This window comes from Abramis brama (assembly GCF_963993115.1).
Source record: "Abramis brama genome assembly, chromosome: 12".
Lineage (NCBI taxonomy): Eukaryota > Metazoa > Chordata > Actinopteri > Cypriniformes > Leuciscidae > Abramis > Abramis brama.
The window spans coordinates 25,749,222-25,767,105 of record NC_139974.1 but is presented as its reverse complement, the minus strand read 5'-3'; the positions used below and the strand labels follow the sequence as shown (position 1 = coordinate 25,767,105).

At 39.6% G+C, this 17,884-nt stretch overlaps 1 protein-coding gene across 4 annotated transcripts; it reads right to left on the bottom strand.

Annotated features, from left to right (window-relative positions):
• Positions 1–1,798: 1,798 nt before the first annotated feature.
• Positions 1,799–17,639, bottom strand: LOC311093194 (NACHT, LRR and PYD domains-containing protein 3-like). Of its 4 annotated transcripts, XM_084130412.1 has the most exons (10): positions 17,518–17,639; positions 15,044–15,209; positions 14,507–14,740; positions 14,247–14,354; positions 6,167–6,265; positions 4,177–6,063; positions 3,914–4,087; positions 3,650–3,823; positions 3,384–3,430; positions 1,799–3,048 (listed from the first exon to the last, which is right to left on the bottom strand). In XM_084130412.1, the coding sequence occupies exons 3-10, from the start codon at positions 14,536–14,538 to the stop codon at positions 2,522–2,524; spliced, it is 3,048 nt and encodes a 1,015-aa protein (XP_083986538.1). In that variant the 5' UTR covers positions 14,539–14,740; positions 15,044–15,209; positions 17,518–17,639; the 3' UTR covers positions 1,799–2,521. The 4 variants fall into 4 exon arrangements, with proteins under 4 accessions (XP_083986538.1, XP_083986535.1, XP_083986537.1 ...); XM_084130409.1 differs by lacking the exon at positions 14,507–14,740 and having other exon boundaries at positions 17,518–17,629; XM_084130411.1 differs by lacking the exon at positions 14,507–14,740 and having other exon boundaries at positions 4,177–6,060; positions 17,518–17,629.
• Between the last annotated feature and the right edge of the window lie 245 nt (positions 17,640–17,884).

The window sequence follows — 17,884 nt, the reverse complement described above, 5'->3', positions numbered from 1 at the left end:
GCTCTTTCTTTGAAAAAATGGGTACCGCTGCCTCTTGGTAGAGCAGCAGAACAAAAAAAAAGGAAAGGAAAGGTTCTCCACCGCCATCCCTGGGACGTTTCAAAACCTTCTTGGGGGTTCTTAGCGCTCACATGATGAGCAGGCTACGTTGCTTTCCTGTGGGAAGCTCGCCGCTGTGGCCGGGCTATAGGCTTGGTCTGCGGTGGAGCTGGTGTGGCAACCGCAGGTGGATGCCCTCTGTGGCCTGTAAATGGAATCATGCTGAGGCAAGATGTGTTTAATTGCCTCTGTCTGCTGCTTGACTGCCGTGAACTGCTTGGTTGCTGAAGAGGCCAACTTGCGAGATGGGGCGTCAAGAAAGCAGACTTTGTCAACCTCCCTCATCTATTCAAGGTTGACCCAGAGATGATGCCCCTGGACCACCATGGTGGACATCGCCTGACCGAGAGCCTGCACCGTGCATCAATCCAGGCTCAGAACTACCCTTGTGCAGCTCTTTTAGAGCTTTGCCCTGATGGACCTGCAAGATGGCCATGGCATGCAGGGCAGAGGCGGCTTGTCCAGCAGCACTGTAAGCTTTCGCTGTTAGAGACAAATTGAACTTACAGGCCCTGGTCGGGAGTCAGGGACAGTTCCGCCAGGTGTCGGCATTTTGCGGGCATAAATGCAACGCAATCGCACATTACATCTGTGACCCCCTGGCCGCCCCACCATTGAGGGTAGTCACTCCAGCCCAATGTTTGTGAAACTCTGCATCAGACTCAGTCTGAGCTACGGCACCTTCGATGCTGCAATCGACAGTTCATCCTCTTCTCGAGCCTCGATATAGAAATTATGTTTTCCTACGAGGATGAGAGGTATCGACCACACCCAGAAACACAAAGGAGGAAAGGCATCTTTTTAAAAAGACGCTCTGTGTCTGTGTTTGCTCTTTTAGGGAAATCTGGTATTTTAGTGCTGAAGCACCCTCGGGAACTCTCTGCACTTATCCATACTCCAGAGAGGGGTCAGAGACCACTGCAATGCACCATATACACCAGCTTCAAATGAAGATTCCCTTAATTTGAAGCTGGTGTATATGGCGGATTGCAGTGGTCTCTTGTAGAGGTGAATGGAAGAGTGACCCTTCACAACCCCATTCACAACCACTCGGCTCCGATGAACAAATCTGAATGAGTGGATGCACGCCAGCTCCTTTTATACCCGTATATCCGGGAGATTGGCACATGCAAATACCACTCGTCATTTCTCATTGGCCTTTTCTCAAAGTATCAGAGGTGTTTGGGGCTCCCAAGTGCAACCCCTAGTGTCACTACATCAACACTACGTTGAAGTGAGTGACAGATAGGGGACCCTGTCAGTAACATAATCTACAGTGTAGCATAGCCACATAAGGAGAAGCACAGGTATTTTGTTAATGACTTAAAATGAATGTATCGTTTATAATTTTTTTGTTGCGTTCTCCTTTATTCTGTAAATCATCAAAATTTGATGTGCGTATTTGAGCCTGAACACTACTATCGTGAAATTCCGCTCGTGATCTTGTGTCCCGTGACGCTACGTCACCTTTGCAGGAAATTACTGTTTTTTGTTTTTGAATATATGGCAATAACATTAAGGGGTGAGAGAGCTTTCTCTCTTGTGTCTTCTCAGTGTTCGCTTTGTTTCCCATTTATAGAGTAACCACAGCTGAGTAGTTTAGCAGTGTGTTACAACAGTAGCAAAAAAAAAAAAAGGTGTTTTATATTAATTACAATCATTACATACATTTAAAATATTAGACACCACAGAGCACATCCCAAGTTGTTTTAAAGTTTTATTTGCGCTGGTTATGGCACAAACTATCAGACCTAAAATATTGTTTTTTCAGTCAATACAAAAATGTTTCATTCACTTTCAAGTGTCATTCAACACATCAATTCATTCATGAACCACACACATACAGCAGTTTTCAATAGTGATGCTGGCCTTAAAGGTGGGGTAAGCGATATTTGAAAAACGTTGTTTGAAAGTTGGTCTGACCGACACAACCAGACACAACAACAAATGTGTAGCCAATCAGCATTAGTATCACTGTTGCACAGTGGTTTCCTGTCTGCCTGACTGTATTGCATTTTGCAAGGATTGCAAGGAAAATACTTTTTTTAATTAATATAATTAGAATCAAGCAAAAAATATAATTCTTGTTCACTGTAATAAAAAACTGCTAAAGATTAAACATAAAAAAAAACACATACTTAATGCAAAACCAAACCACACAGTAGTTAGCGATATACACAAGGAATGTAACTTGCCATGGAACAAAAGATGAGGAAAAAGTATGACATGCCTCTTCTTAGAATCCATCTCCATGGTGACTCGTGGATTCGTCGCTCTTTTGTGAACTGACTGAACTTATTCCCGAACACGTTTTTTTGGAACCAGCATACCACGAGTAAACAAGTCTTGGGTTAATGGCAACAGAGTTTAGGATATATCTGACAGAAAGTTAACCTTGCTTTCAGGAATATCGCCTGGGTTGTTAAACCTGACACAGAGACACTGAGGCTTTATTCACTCTGAATCCAGCATAAAGGGGTTCAGTGAAAGTGGTGTTGAATGTGTGCAAGTGTGTGAGTGTGTGTGTGTCAGAGACACTGTAGAAGGACAGAGTGCCAGCCGGCCAGTCCAGATACACTCCTATTCTTTTAGAGCGGCATGAAGGGACAGGTATGTCTTTGTTTTTATTATTGTGCCAGGCACTGTATCTGTCAGCAATACAGAAAACACACCAGGACATTTCATTGTAACCAAATCTACACTGATTTCCTCCTCCTCTGTGGATTCCTTTATATGTCATTCCTATATAACTCCAGCCAGTCCACTCAGCCTCCCAGTAACACCGTCCAGAGAAACTCTCTTGAGATAGAACCTGCTCATAGTATTTAAATCTCTCTGGATGATCAGGATATGGCTGATGATCTTCCACATACGTCAACTTCCGGTTCCCCTCAGACAAAGAGAGACGAATGTTTGCCGTGTTTGGATCCAGTGTGAGATCACACGCATCTGAACACAAGAAGAGAACATCAGTATCTATGTGTACAAAGTTTTTTGATAGTTTTAATTAGCTTTTGTCAGATGTCAATACACTGATACTGCAATCAACTCTATCTGTGTTTGTAAAGAATTGAACCAAACTGTTCATACAATTAGAACAAAGGAACAGTGGTTTCTGAAGGATACCCTATATATATATATTGTGTATTGCAGCTGTTATGTGTATAATGTAAGAAGGTTCCAACAGTACCATATAATTTGTCTGCAGCCTATTTCTCTTCATGAATAAAATGAATTTACTCTTTTAAAAGTAAATGAGAGGAACAGTAAGGTACATTACTTACATTTTTTCAGTCCTGGTGTGATCCTACAATGTTCTCCATGGTCCAAGCTAGAGAGTGACAAATACACAAAACAGATGGCAAATGTTTGATTAACATTTTAATTGTTGGGATTAATTGCAAATAATGAGCAACTAAGAGAAACTATGTGTTCCTGTGACCCTACATGTGAGACAAGAGGTAGATTTAGGTGAGTTGCTCTGTGGAAACAATTGTCCTCAAAGCATTAAAAATGTACACACAAAAATGTATCATTCCACCCCACATACTTGAGTATCTGCAGTGAGCAGTTTGGATCTTTCAGTTTGTCAGATAGTAGCTTGACTCCTGAATCTCCTGGGTGATTATAGCTCAGATCCAGCTCTCTCAGGTATGAAGGGTTTGAACTCAGAGCTGAAGACACATAACAACAGCCTTCCTCTGTCACCATGCAGCCTGACAACCTACAGACACACATCAACAGACAGATCATCTACATACACACAGCATTATGACCGACTGAGTTTACTTTATCTCTTACATGTTCTTTATACCTCAGTATCTCCAGCTGACAGTGTGGACTCTTCAGTCCATCAGAGAGCAGCTTCACTCCTGAATCATGCAGGTCATTGTTACTCAGGTCCAGATCTCTCAGGACAGAGTTTGAGGATTGGAGAGCTGACAACACAATTTTACAGTCCTGAGCAGAGAGATTACAGCCAGAAAAACTGAAAAAGAACAAAATAGAATAGTGTAATAATTTATGTAATAAAGTGAAAATGACTCTTAAATAAGTACACAAGAACTAACCACTCACTGGGCTTTTCTGCAGTTGATCACAGCTGATATCAGTCGTCTTCTACCCTCATCTGATGTGTTGTATTTCTTGAGGACCAGCTCATCCAGCACCTCCTCTGATATCTGGAGCATGTAGGCGATTGTTGAGCAGTGAGAAGGAGAGAGTTTCTTCTCTGAGTGTTTGTCTGATTTCACAAACTCCTGAATCTCTCTGGACAGAGTCTGATCTTTGACTTCCAGCAGACAGAGGAACAGATTGATGGATCTTTCAGTGGAGAGTTCATGTCCATCTTTGATCTTCTCTTTAATGTACTGTGTGGTTATCCTGATGCTCTCTGAGCTGTTCTCTGTGTGTGTCAGTAGATCTTGTAAGAGTCTCTGATTTGACTCCAGTGAGACACCCAGCAGGAATCGCAGGAACATATCCAGGTGTCCATTCTCACTCTCAAGGGCTTTATCTACTGCACTTTTAAGCAAATTATGTACTGATGCAAAATTCTTCAGTCCCTTCATAGTTGTACTTACATGGAAGTAAAACACATAGAAAGCAGCAAGAAACTCCTGAACACTCAGATGAATGAAGCTGTAGACTTTCCTCTGATGAATCACATATTCCTCCTTAAAGAACTCAGTGCAAATTCCAGAATACACTGATGTGTCAGTGGCGTCTATGCCGCTCTCTCTCAGGTCCTCCTCATAGAACATCACATTGCCCTTCATCATCTGTTTGAAAGCCACTTCAGCAAGTTTCACAATCACTTCTCTGTTGAAAAGCAGGAGTTTCTCTGGATCACTCTCTTCATACTTCTGATTCCTCATGTTTATCTGAATCACCAGGAATTGAATGTACATTTCAGTCAGAGTTTGAGGGATTTCTGTGCTCAGATCTACTTTCAGGATCTTTTGAAGCACAGTGGATGAGATCCAGCAGAAGACGGGTATGTGGCACATGATGTGGAGGCTTCTTGCTCCTCTGATGTGTGAGATGATTCTGCTGGCTTGATGCTCATCACTGATTCTCTTCCTGAAATATTCCTCCTTCTGAGGCTCATTGAATCCCTGAATCTCTGTCAGACGGCTGATGTATTCTGAGGGGATCTGATTGGCTGCTGCTGGTCTGGAGGTGATCCAGATGAGAGCAGAGGGAAGCAGCTCTCCTTTCATGAGCTTTGACATCAACACACCCACTGATGAAGTCTCACTCACATCAAAAACTTTCTGAGCATCTGAAAACATCAGTGTCATTCTGCTTTCGTCCAGACCATCAAAGATGAACACAACTTTACAGTCCTCGTAAATCATTGAGTGCAGATCTTGAAGTTCAGGATGAAAGTCAAGCAGAAGTCTGTGAAGACTGTACTGATGATCTCGGATCAAGTTCAGTTCTCGAAATGGAAGCACAAACATTAAATCTACATCTTGATTGGCTTTTCCCTCAGCCCAGTCCAAAATGAACTTCTGCACAGAAATGGTTTTTCCGATTCCAGCGATGCCTTTAGTAAGAACAGTCTTGATTTGGTCTTTCTCCTCACATCCTGCTTCAGGTGAGGCTTTAAAGATGTCATTGCAGTCGATTGGAGTGTCTTGTGAGTGTTGTGTTCTGGCTGTTTTCTCCATCTGTAAAACCTCATGTTCTTCATTCACTCCTTCATTCTCTCCCTGTATGATGTGGAGCTGTGTGAAGATCCTATTCAGGAGGGTTTCATTCTCTTGTAGATTGATTCCCTCAAATAATCTCTCAAACTTGTTCTTCATGCTGGTTTTGAGCTGGTCTTTGACTCTCTGTAGGTCTCCAGTCTTCAGTGTGTCTGTCTGCAGGACTGCTTCAGTTTTGTTCTGCCTAATGTGAATCTGATAGTGGGATGAGGACGGCACAGGTCTGATCAGCTCATGTGTCTTTCCCCTACTGAAATTAAAATAAAAAGAGCAACAAAAAAGGCAATTACAGGCATTACATTGACTATTGGAGACCACCAGAATGATTGATTCCCTCAAATAATCTCTCATACTTGTTCCTCATGCTGCTTTTGTGTTTGTCTTTGACTTGACTTTGACTTGGTTGGAGAGAATCCTGCTGCATGGCTTCACTCTCCTGTTTCTCCTCATTCCTAAAAAAAAGAAAAAAAGAAAAAAGAACAGCATAGCAAAAGGTCAGAAACAAACATGAAAACTTTTTTTACTGGTCAATTTTGAGATTTTTGGATATTTGTCTTCAATAACATGTCTTCTTTCAGACTTGTGGTGAAAAAAAGTCTGAAATACACATTTAGGTCTTTATTTTACTACACTTTGTCTGTTTGCGTCTGTAGATTTCTCATAAATTCAACAAAAGTTGTCGTTGTAAATCATTCCGCCGCTCCGCGATCTCTGTCTGCTTTCTGTCATCACATGCACCGCTGGAAAGCTCTCTCTTCACTGTACAATACTGTCGGATCCAAATATGGTCATTTCCTTTTTATCAGCAACCAATCGTGAAAGTAAAAGGGCTGAATGCGCAATCTCATTGGCTGATGAAAAATCTTTAAAGCCCGTTTTCTCAAAATGATCTTTCTCTCATACTCCAAGTCCGAAATCTCCACTTCAGTAGCACCTATATACACCAAACTTTCCAGTCTTGTACCTAGTTATATTATGAAGACATTTACAGAGGGATTTGTAAATATATTATTCCTAGCCTGATTTATATAACATTTTATTCCAAAAAAACATGCGAAAATATTTTTTTTAAGGCTATTGACAGTATATTCTGATTTACAGGATAACAAAAGTAGATATCCATAAATCCCTCTGTAATTTTTTTCCCATCTAATATGTGAACACTACTCATATTACTCCAATACTCAGATTTTGTTTTTTAAAATATATGCAAATTAGTGCATATTTAATTAGATATTGCCTCATTTGCATATTTAAACATTAAATTACAGAAAACTTGTAATGCATTTTTTTTCTCATCTTAATGTAGGTAATCAACTGGTAAAGTTTCATGGTGATATCTGCTAGTTAAAAAATGTACCCTATTCACCTGTAGTGTCTCGCCTTAAGATAACATTTCAGATGTATTACAAATAAATAAAAATAGAACATAACAATCTTCTTTCATGTTTCTGTGTCCTCCAGACAATGTTTTCTTGATTATAAAAAAGGTCAACCAACAACCTTCATGAATTATGTGGCACAGACTTCATTCAACAGAATCTCTACTTATTGTCTATTAATTACTTGTACAATTTTGGCCAAATTAAAGATACATTGTATAAGAATCTGTATATGTGGTGCATGCTAAATTTCACAGGTCACACAAACCTTTTAACCCTTAATCGGTCCTTGGGGTCCAGTGGATTTGGTTGTTCTAAAGGTGTGTAAATTTTTTTTTACCGTTTAAGTCCCTTGGGGTCCGATAGACCCCACATTGAAAATGAATGGGAAAATGAAAAAAAAGTATTTTTTTTCATTTTGTTTGTGAAAAAAAATAAAATAATAATAAATAAATAAAAAATAAGCATAAACACACAGTGGAACTAACTTTCTATCTCACACACACACACACACACACTCTCACACACACACACACGTGTGTGACTGCAACAGAGAGCATTTTTAGAGATGTTTTTTCTGAGTGATACACACAAAACTAAAGACTTATAACTCCAAAACTATAACAAGGAGAGTCAAAAGGTAGGTATCATTTGATAGAAAACTTTTCAAATTTTTAGACAATACAATTACATTACATTTGGACATATTCATGCAGAGAAACTGCTGATTAAAGACAAAAAAATATATATATAATTTTTATTATGAATTTGCAGATCTTTCTTATTTGACATGGAATAACTCAGGAAGGAAATAAGGAAGAGAAAAAAACATTTTTGGTGAAGTCCCTCTACATGTGAGCTGCATCTGGATCCAAGTTTGTGGTGATTGCATAAAGTTATCAAAAGTTACAGCATTTGGGACCAGGATAGCATTTTTGTTCAGTCCTTGACGCCCCCTAATGGGCATTTTTAAAATTGTTCCTCCAAGAGGAATATCTTATGATCAACACAATAGATTATGTTCATTTTGGGCTCATTTTAATTGTAATAATATGCTGTATAAAATGATGTACCATTTTCAATGATCTGTGAATGTTTCATGAGCTGTATGATGTTTTTGACACATTGCAGTACGTAGTACAAAAAAATATTTTAAAGATTATGAAAACAAAATTCTATTTATCAGCAAATAACTTGGCACTACTTAATCAAACTGGCTACATTCATTGTAAACTTCAGACTCTAAGCTTTAAAATGACACCTATTTTGTGTTAATCAAGGCAGTAGTTTTAAAAAATATGATTATGATTTTTTTCGCAGCTAGGTTGTGCCTGCGGGTGGTACTCCATTTTAGAGGGACTATTCGGCGCTCGTTAGGAATTTATCAAAGAGGTTAGATTCATTAAAAAGCTGAGATTCTACGCTTTAAGATGATATATATTTTTTGTTATTCCACGTTTGAAAACAAGCACGGATGGCTCCGGGAACATTGGAAAACACATTGCATCCCAAAAAGATGAGAGACATGTTAGCTAAGTATGCATCACTTCATGAGGAATATCTCGTGATCAAAGCAATGGATTATGTTGTTTGGGCTCTTTGTAATCGTGAGACTCTGCTGTCAATAAAAATGTTCGACTTTCCACAATCCATGCATGTTTCATGAGTTATGAGCTAATATGTCACACCAAAGCATCACATCAATTCATCTGTATACTTCATTGGGTGTGCGCCTGTGCAGCTTCATGTGTTAGAAATCCATGAGGTATATCTTTAGATCTGAGTGATGGATTATGGTGAGTTAGGACTCGTTTTAATCGTGAGAGTCTGCTGTAAATAAAGTCGTGCCATTTTCTACAATCTGTGCATGCTTCATGAAGTTATAGGCGAAAACGCGAGGTGAGAGCTTCAGTATATACTTGGCTAGGTGCATCTGTGGTATTTTTTGTGTTAGAACTCCATGAGGAATATCTTTAGATCTGATTGATGGATTATGGTGAGTTAGGGCTCATTCTAATCATAAGCATCTGCTGTAAATAATGATGTGCCATTTTCCACAATCGGAGCATGTTTCATGAAGTTATGAGCTAGAATGTGTCAAATTCAGCATCCATATATATGATTTTGGTCTTGAGAGGCTTCATGTACAAAAACTTGCTCAAGTTTAGTACAAAGCCCGAAACAATTGTGCTTGTTGTATTCTACTCATTGAGACCTTTCAAATGAATCTATTGGATATATGTGGTCATTGCACTTTCTTTCTTTAACTATAATTCCTAAAGTTTTTCCACAAACCTGCAGATGGCAGTATTCTATCCCTAACACATAGAGCAATGTCCAAAAACAATTTAGATTTAATTAAGATCATAATTTAAGTGATTTTTTTCATAAAAAAAATAATTTTTCATGAGCCAATTTATGGCGTAGTTAAGTAATTGTGCAGTAAATAGGTAAAAAAAACTACCAAATATCAACAAAAACACAGCATAAATGTATAGTTGAGAAGTAAATTTTAAAAATGACATATAGTTTGCCATGTAAATAATGTATATTTCCTTATGCAATCGCTCTGTAAAAGTTTGGGGTCTATCGGACCCCAAGGGACTTAATGTAAACCTTCTTGAGGACCGATTACGGGTTAAATAAAATTTGTCCTCAGGCTTAAAGGAAACGTCTAGGTTACTAATGTAACCCTTGTTCCCTGAAGGAGGGAACGGAGCCATTACATCAATACTGACGTAAAGGGGTCTTGCCTGGGAGCCAAATCACCTCCAAGTGGTCAAATGAGCCAATGGACATTGGCCAGTGAGATTTGAATGCCGAGTCCCACCCACCCCGACATACGGGTATAAATATGTCCTGCATTACTCCATTCATGTTTTGCTGAGGAGCCGGACAGGGGGGCGTAACGTCTCCGTTCCCTCCTTCAGGGAGCAGGGGTTACGTTAGTAACCTAGATGTTCCCATTCAGTCTTTCACATTCGACGTTACGTCGATACTGATGTAATCGGGTCCCGATGGAAAGCGCCACAGCCACTGAACTGTATTAGGAGTGTCGAAGATGCAGATGCTAGCAAGCAATAGCGTGCCTCAGAGATGTTCACAAGTCTTTAAGCTGGAGTCCGAATCAAGTCTGAAGTCTTTAAGATGGAGTCCGAGTAAAGTCTGAAGTCTTTAAGCTGGAGTCTGAGTCTAGTCTGGAGTCTTTTTGTCATGAGTCCGTGCAAGTCTCAAGTCATTTCATGCCTTACAAAAAAACAAACAAAAAAAATTATCAGACTAAAAAAATCCTATTTTTATTCTAGTTGTACTATATAGACAAAGTATATGAAGAGTTTGGTTCCAAAACGCGATAAACGCCGTTTAAAAAAAAATTGAGTTCCTGCAAAAATCAGTATTGTATAGGGTCAGTATTGAAAAGTCAATTTTAAATTTTATGTGAAATGCGATATCCGCCGTGTTATTCTGTCATGTTTTCTCCCTTTCTTTCCAAACCGCGACAAACGCCAGTCTCCTTTCTCTGCAGAATGAGATAAATCCGCTCTCAACCAATCACAGCGCACCATTCCACGCACTGTAAACAGTAAAGGCAGCGCTTTGAATACACCCGGCATCCTAGTTTTTCCTATCTACTTTGTACTTTTTGATCAACAATCAAACAAAATCTTTTATAATTTTGACGGCATTGATGAACCTGTGGTGGTTTCTGCGGTAGGGAAGAAACGTAAGCCATCGAAATCTAATCATTTACGTGAGGAGATTAAGAAGACGAGGCGCGGGAGGAGGAAAAATGCCGGCTATTGCTTGTTCTCACACGACAGCATCAAACTTCTGTCACACTGACACGATGAACCCAGGGGATCTTTTGAAAAACTTTCAGTTGTTTTACTCAAAGTCAACGAAAACCGAGCAGGACTAAGCCGTTTTACAGATGATCGCCGTCAAAAAAGTTCAGGAGGTATTTCCTAGCGATAGCTGATTGAATGTATTTTTAGTCCAGTGCCTGTAACGTTAATAAGATATTGATCGAGTTCAGACTGTCATATGTGGATGGATCAACTTATTTTGTTGTGTATTTTCAACAGTTTCAATATGAAAAATAACTTTTATATTGATTCAATGGATTAATTGCATTTGGGGAAAAAAAGTGTTATGAATTTATTGCATTTTGGGGAAAAAATGATCAGTTTTTATAATAAATCTTTGAAAATCAAAATCTGGATTTGAATTTGTTTTGTTATTATAACCTAAATATGCTATGTGAAAGTTTGAAACAGAAAATAGCGTTTTTCATCTTGCCAAATTCTTGGTAAAGAAAACACATTTTTACTCAAATTAATCAAAATGGATTTATCGCGTTTTGGAACCAAACTCTTCATATGATCTTTCTATTATCTGTTTTGTTTGTAATAAAGGTCCTAAGATGTAAAGGATAATGTAAGTCCAGCTTGTTACTTTATAATCCATTACAATGTGGAAAACAATCGTCCTGGCAACAAGACGAGTAGTCATTTTCAATACAATCGCAAAGTGGACGCAAGATGACGCCAGTCGCGGTTTGTTATACAGCAGTTCCGACAGTCATTTTCAGAAAATATTAATCCTCGGAATAAGTCAGTTGAAAACTGTACGCATACTGATTACGATAAGTTAAAATATGCGTTTTAAGTAATAAATTGATTGACATCTCTTTTTCATGTACACACATTAAGAGAGATAAAAGCTGCATACGTCACTAACGTCTTCCATTGAGGAAGCAGAGGCTGATGGCTCGGAGGTGGACTCATCCATCACCCAAGCTGAAGTCACCAAGGTAGTCAAGAAACTCCTCGGTGGCAAGGCACCGGGGGTGGATGAGATCCACCCTGAGTCCCTCAAGTCTCTGGATGTTGTGGGGCTGTCTTGGCTGACACGCCTCTGCAGCATCGCGTGGCAGTCGGGGACAGTACCTTTGGGATGGCAGACCAGGGTGGTGGTCTCTCTTTTTAAGAAGGGGGACCGGAGGGTGTGTTCCAACTACAGGGGGAATCACACTTCTTAGCCTCCCCGGGAAAGTCTATGCCAGGGTACTGGAGAGGAGAATACGGCCGATAGTAGAACCTCGGATTCAGGAGGAACAGTGCGGTTTTCGTCCCGGCCATGGAACACTGGACCAGCTCTATACCCTCTATACCCTCTCCAGGGATTTCATGGGAGTTCATGGGAGTTTGCCCAACCAATCCACATGTGCTTTGTGGATTTGGAGAAGGCATTCGACTGTATCCCTTGCGGCGTCCTGTGGAGGGTGCTCCGGGAGTATGGGCTCCGGGGCCCTTTGCTAAGGGCTATCCGGTCCCTGTACGACTGGAGCAGGAGCTTGGTTCGCATTGTAAGTCAGACTTGTTCCCAGTGCATGTTGGACTCCAGCAGGGCTGCCCTTTGATGCCGGTTAATGCGGTCGATGTGACTGTCTGTCGTGGTGAAGAAAGAGCTGAGCCGCAAGGCGAAGCTCTCGATTTACCGATCAATCTACATTCCTACTCTCACCTATGGTCATGAGCTTTGGGTCATGACCGAAAGAACAAGATCCCGGATACACACAGTGATGAGCTTACTCTGCAGGGTGGCTGGGCGATCCCTTAGAGATAGGGGGAGAAGCTCTGTCACTCGGGAGGAGCTCAGAGTAGAGCCGCTGCTCCTCCACATCGAGAGGGGCCAGCTGAGGTGGCTCGGGCATCTGTTCCGGATGCCTCCTGGACACCTTCCCGGGAAGGTGTTCCGGGCGCATCCCACAGGGAGGAGACCCCGGGGAAGACCTAGGACACACTTGAGGGACTATGTCTCCCGGCTGGCCTGGGAACGCCTTGGTGTCCCCCCGGAAGAGCTGGAGGAAGTGTCTAGGGAGAGGGAAGTCTGGGCATTTTTGCTTAGACTGCTGCCCCCGCGACCCGGCCCCGGATAAGCGGAAGAAGATGGTATGGTATGGTAAAGCTGCATATACTACGAAAAGATTGATAAAACGTAGTGCTAGGTTTAAAGGCTAGATTATTTTTTCTTAATGTTTTAACAAGCTGGTAATCCAAAGGAGCCATGCAGCTAAACCACAATATCACAGATGTGTGTTAATGTGACTAACCTTTGTGGATGCGATGTCCAATAAAATTTGATGTTGTTGTTCCGGTGTATTTTTTAATTGTTTCTTTGATTCCAGATTCTTTGTATCTAGACAATTTGACATGTTAATAAACCCAAATGTGAGAACATATGGCACGGTGGCTCCCGTCATATTTCATGGGACTTTCATTATGACATTTTGGAGTTTACATGTAATACATGGACATACGTAATCAAATTCTATGGGTCCGAACTACCACGTCACATAGGGAAAAATATGACGCAGATATTATAAAACTATTAAAATAAAACAAATTCTTTCTTTATGATATCAGTAGTTGAGGATAAAAGAGTTGTTTTTAAAATATTCACAAGTCCTTTTTGTTGCGTCGAGTCTGATGTTCGAGTGTCCATCTCTGCCCTTTTGGCAACTGCCCTCACACAGTCACACCTGCAGCCTGCAGGTACTATGGCCAACCCCGAAAGTCGACATTGCATAGCCAACCATAGACACACAGACTATCCTGCTACGTTTTTATTATTATTTTATTGTGCTACGTTTATGTGTGAAACTCGGATCATTTTCATAGGCTATTGAGTGGTTAAAATATAGAACTCCTTTCAATTTTCCTAAAAAACAAACCAGTTTAAACAAACCAGTTTAAACCCACCAATCTACAGGAGAAAGTTCAAAAGCAGTTATTTATGCAGTTTAAAAAAAATAAAAAATAAAATAATAATAATAATAATAATAATATTATATATATATATATATATATATATATATATATATATATATATACAGTATATATATATATATATATATATATATATATATATATATATATATATATATACAGTATATATATATTGGACCAACAATGACACAACAAGTAAATAACCTTAAGTAACCTTATACTCTTCGTAATCTGTAATCAACAACTTTGTCTATACTTACGAAGGGTCAGGGGTCACTGCTTTATCACTGAAGTTTCCAGGTTCAAACATGGATATTTTACTCTTTAATGACACACAACTGGGTCCTGAAGATGTTCTTAAGGTGGTTCTGACAAAAAGACAAACAACACAGAATTTTATTAAATTAAATCCGAAAACGTCTAAACATAAGCTGAGGGTATAGACCAGGGGTGGGGAACGTTGGTCCAGGAGGGCCACTGTCCTACAGAGTTACTAGCTCCAACCCTGGAAAAAACTCACCTGATTGTAGCCTTAAGTGATCCTGAAGACATTGATTAGCTTGTTCAGGTGTGTTTCATTAGGGCTGGAACTAAACTCTGGGGGAGAGTGGCCCTCCAGGACCAACGTTCCCCACCCCTGGTATAGACGGTCTCAACTGAACCACGTGGTTCACTTAGGCTGTTTTTCCACCAACATGGTGCGGCTTCCAGGCTCAAACTTGTTTCCACTGCAGAAAAGGAGCTTCACTGTGATCTGATTAGGCATATTGGATAATTACCCAATCAGAAAACAGCACATTTACATCTGTCCACATCAAGTAGTTTTTTTGTATTCAGACACCTGACTGCCTCACATTTGGGATGGCACAAGGGTGAGTGAATGGTGAGGGATTTTTAATCCTTAAAATCTTTAAAATAATATGAATTGTGAAAATTACTGTACAAATAAAATGGCTTGTTTTAACTTTTAGACCCATGTTTGTCTATTAATCTCTTGTCCCTGAGAATTTGTCAATTGCTTTGCATCTGCCAAAAGCATACAAATTAATTACTGTACCTGGGGTCAGCGGTCACTGATCCATCACTGAAATTAGTAGGGTTTCTCATGGATTGACCACTCTTCACTGACACACAGCTGGGACCTGCAACACAGTCTTCTTTCTCCCCGCTGCCCACCTCTCTCTCCTCACAGACACTCATTTTGATTTATCACATCCTCTTTCCTATGATTTAAGATATTTATGTGGTAACACAAATTTTAAGAGAGAGAGACTTCGAGGGGTTGATTTAGTGCAGCATCAGAAGAAAACTATCTTCAAATGCACAATAACAACATATTTGCAGTAAAACTGGCAGCAAACATCTCTCAGAATCATGGAGTAAGGCAAGTATTTTAAGTCCTGCATGCTTTTTGAAATCTAGTAAAACCACTAGTTTCTGAAGTCAAAACTTGTTTTCAGATGCCATTGATAAATCTGATGAGTAATCATTTTACATCACATCACATAGAAAAATCCTAATACAAAATGCTTATAAACTATGGTTTTTAACTACTTAAATTACTTTCCTAGATAGCAAGCAACCATTAGTGATGCCAATTTCAAAACACTGCTTCATGAAGCTTCGAAACCTTTACAAATCTTTTGTTCTGAATCAATGGTTCGGAGCGTGTATCAAACTGCCAGAGTCACGTGATTTCAGTAAATGAGGCTTCCTCATTACGTCATAATGGTTTTGAAACGTTTCGTAACACTTAGAAATTTGAGGGCGGTTCAAGATGGCGCTCTAGCAACATGTAAGTTGATGTGCTCTGCAAACTCAAAAAGTGTACACAATGGAGAGTCCGAAAAAAGAAAAAACAAGAGCGCTTTGCAGGCGAATGCTAATCCTGCTATCAATAGTGAAACTCTGCAAGTTTCCAGAGTTCCTGTTTCAGTGAATCTACATGATTACGTCAAGACAGAACTGGATTCAATTTCTGACGAATTCATGTTGTGCGAGGAGGAATTTCCTGCACTTTTAGACACGCCTTACAAATCTCCTGCCGCCAAACAATGGAAGACTGAGCGTTCTGACATTGCTAACGCTCTCTCAAAACTTGGAGCACTCTCGCAATCAATAAACACTCAATCTGATTCCCTGGAAAAAATTATAGGAGAAAATGCACGCGCGATTACTAACATGAAGGAGGTAATAAACGAAAGATATGCAATAAACATTTTACAAAAGAAAACCTTAAGAATGTTAATTATAGTTAAAGCAAAATCAGAAACACACCTGTTCACTGGTCATTTGGTAATAACCGGTGAACTCAGCTCTGGCAAAGGCAAGTTTCAAATCAGTGCTTCTCCCGGCAGACTAGTGCTAAATTAATCCCCTAGCTTAGCGCCATCTACTGTTTTAGAAGAGGAAGTTTCTCAACTGCATTTGTGAGAAAATCTGCCTGGACACATTTGTGAGAAAATCGAGCCGAGAGATCTCATAAAAAGCCAAGTGTCTCACAATCATAACAGACAGATATGCATTTATATGCACTAGATTTGGTATTTGTTCAAAGGTTACATTCAATTTGTAGGATAGTTTGTATTTATTTGTGAAATATTATCTAGGCTCATTTATTTATATTCGTAAAACACAAAACATATTTGTTACTTCACTGCATTTTCGCTCAAATTGACCTTTGTACTTGCACAATGCTTTCTGTTTGTTTGCGAGTCGAGTTTTCCTTTGTTTGCAAAATGCTGGATTTGTTTGTTTAATTATGGCACAATACCCAGACAGCAACATCGTGTCGGTCCAGATTCGGCCCACTTCTGGTACGTGTGGAATCCACATGTACCAGATGTGGCCCGGATCTGGGCCGACACTATGTTGCTGTCTGGGATATTAACTCCATATTAACTGACCAAAAATGTAGCCTACTGTCAAATATTTCACAAATCACAACGGTCTATTTGAGTCTAGTAGGACCCGACTAGATTACCATTTTTAAACGAATAACCTTGACCGTTATTCATTGGCACAGTCAGCCTTGTTTGTCATTATTACAGAAGAAAAAGAAGGAGCGATCAAGAAAGGAAAACAAACACAGATTTCGGACCAGATCGCGTCATCTGAATTCACAATTCATAAAGAATGACATGCGTTATTATTTGTATGTCTACGACAGCGCACTGCGGATTTATTGCCAAAATAAATCTGAATGTCAAACCGCAAACTTAACGATAGTTTGCGCATCACATAATAGACTAATAAATACCCTGTAAAGAAGGGAAGAAACCAATTTTCTGTTATACGTTGAGTAACATCAAAACTTATCACAAGATACACCGCATTTATATACTCGAAGTTCTGGTTCTGGTTGTCAGGAATGGCGTCTCTTCAGTGTCGTAAATTACTTTCACTTCTGGTCACCTGCTGCTGCGCAGACAATAAACCACTTTCAAAGTCGTTGGATTGATTTTTGGTCGAATAGATATTTATCCTGCTGAATATCTCTCACCCATCTGCGACTCTTAAGTAGGTACTTACCAAATAGTGTCTTGGTCTGAACAGCTTACTTGAATAATTTTAAATATGAAGAATAACGGTTTCTACTTTAGTTCCACTTCTCAGTGATATGTGCTTCCTCAGTTTTAGAAAAGGAAAAAGGAACTGGGCAAGAGCTGCCTGCCTATGAGTTTGTTCCTTTTATAGTAGCCTATCAAAAAAATAAATAAAGTATTGAGCAAAAAAAAAAAAAAAAAAAGCAAACAAAAAAAGAATTGAAAAAGAAAAAGTAGCAAGAGAGAAAAAATATGTTTTACAAACAAAAATAAAGAATCACAAAACAAAAATAAAGTAGAGCAAAATAAAAGACATAATTAGGCTAATTGCAAAAATGAATACAACTTCTAAA

Excerpts from the sequence above, each read along its gene's own strand:
- LOC311093194 (XM_084130409.1), bottom strand. The coding sequence starts at position 15,186 with ATGAGTGTCTGTGAGGAGAGAGAGGTGGGCAGCGGGGAGAAAGAAGAC. Across the intron at positions 14,355-15,043 it reads TCAGTGACCGCTGACCCCAG|AACCACCTTAAGAACATCTT; the intron begins GTACAGTAATTA and ends TCTTTTTGTCAG. Across the intron at positions 3,824-3,913 it reads TGTCAGCTGGAGATACTGAG|GTTGTCAGGCTGCATGGTGA; the intron begins GTATAAAGAACA and ends GTGTGTCTGTAG.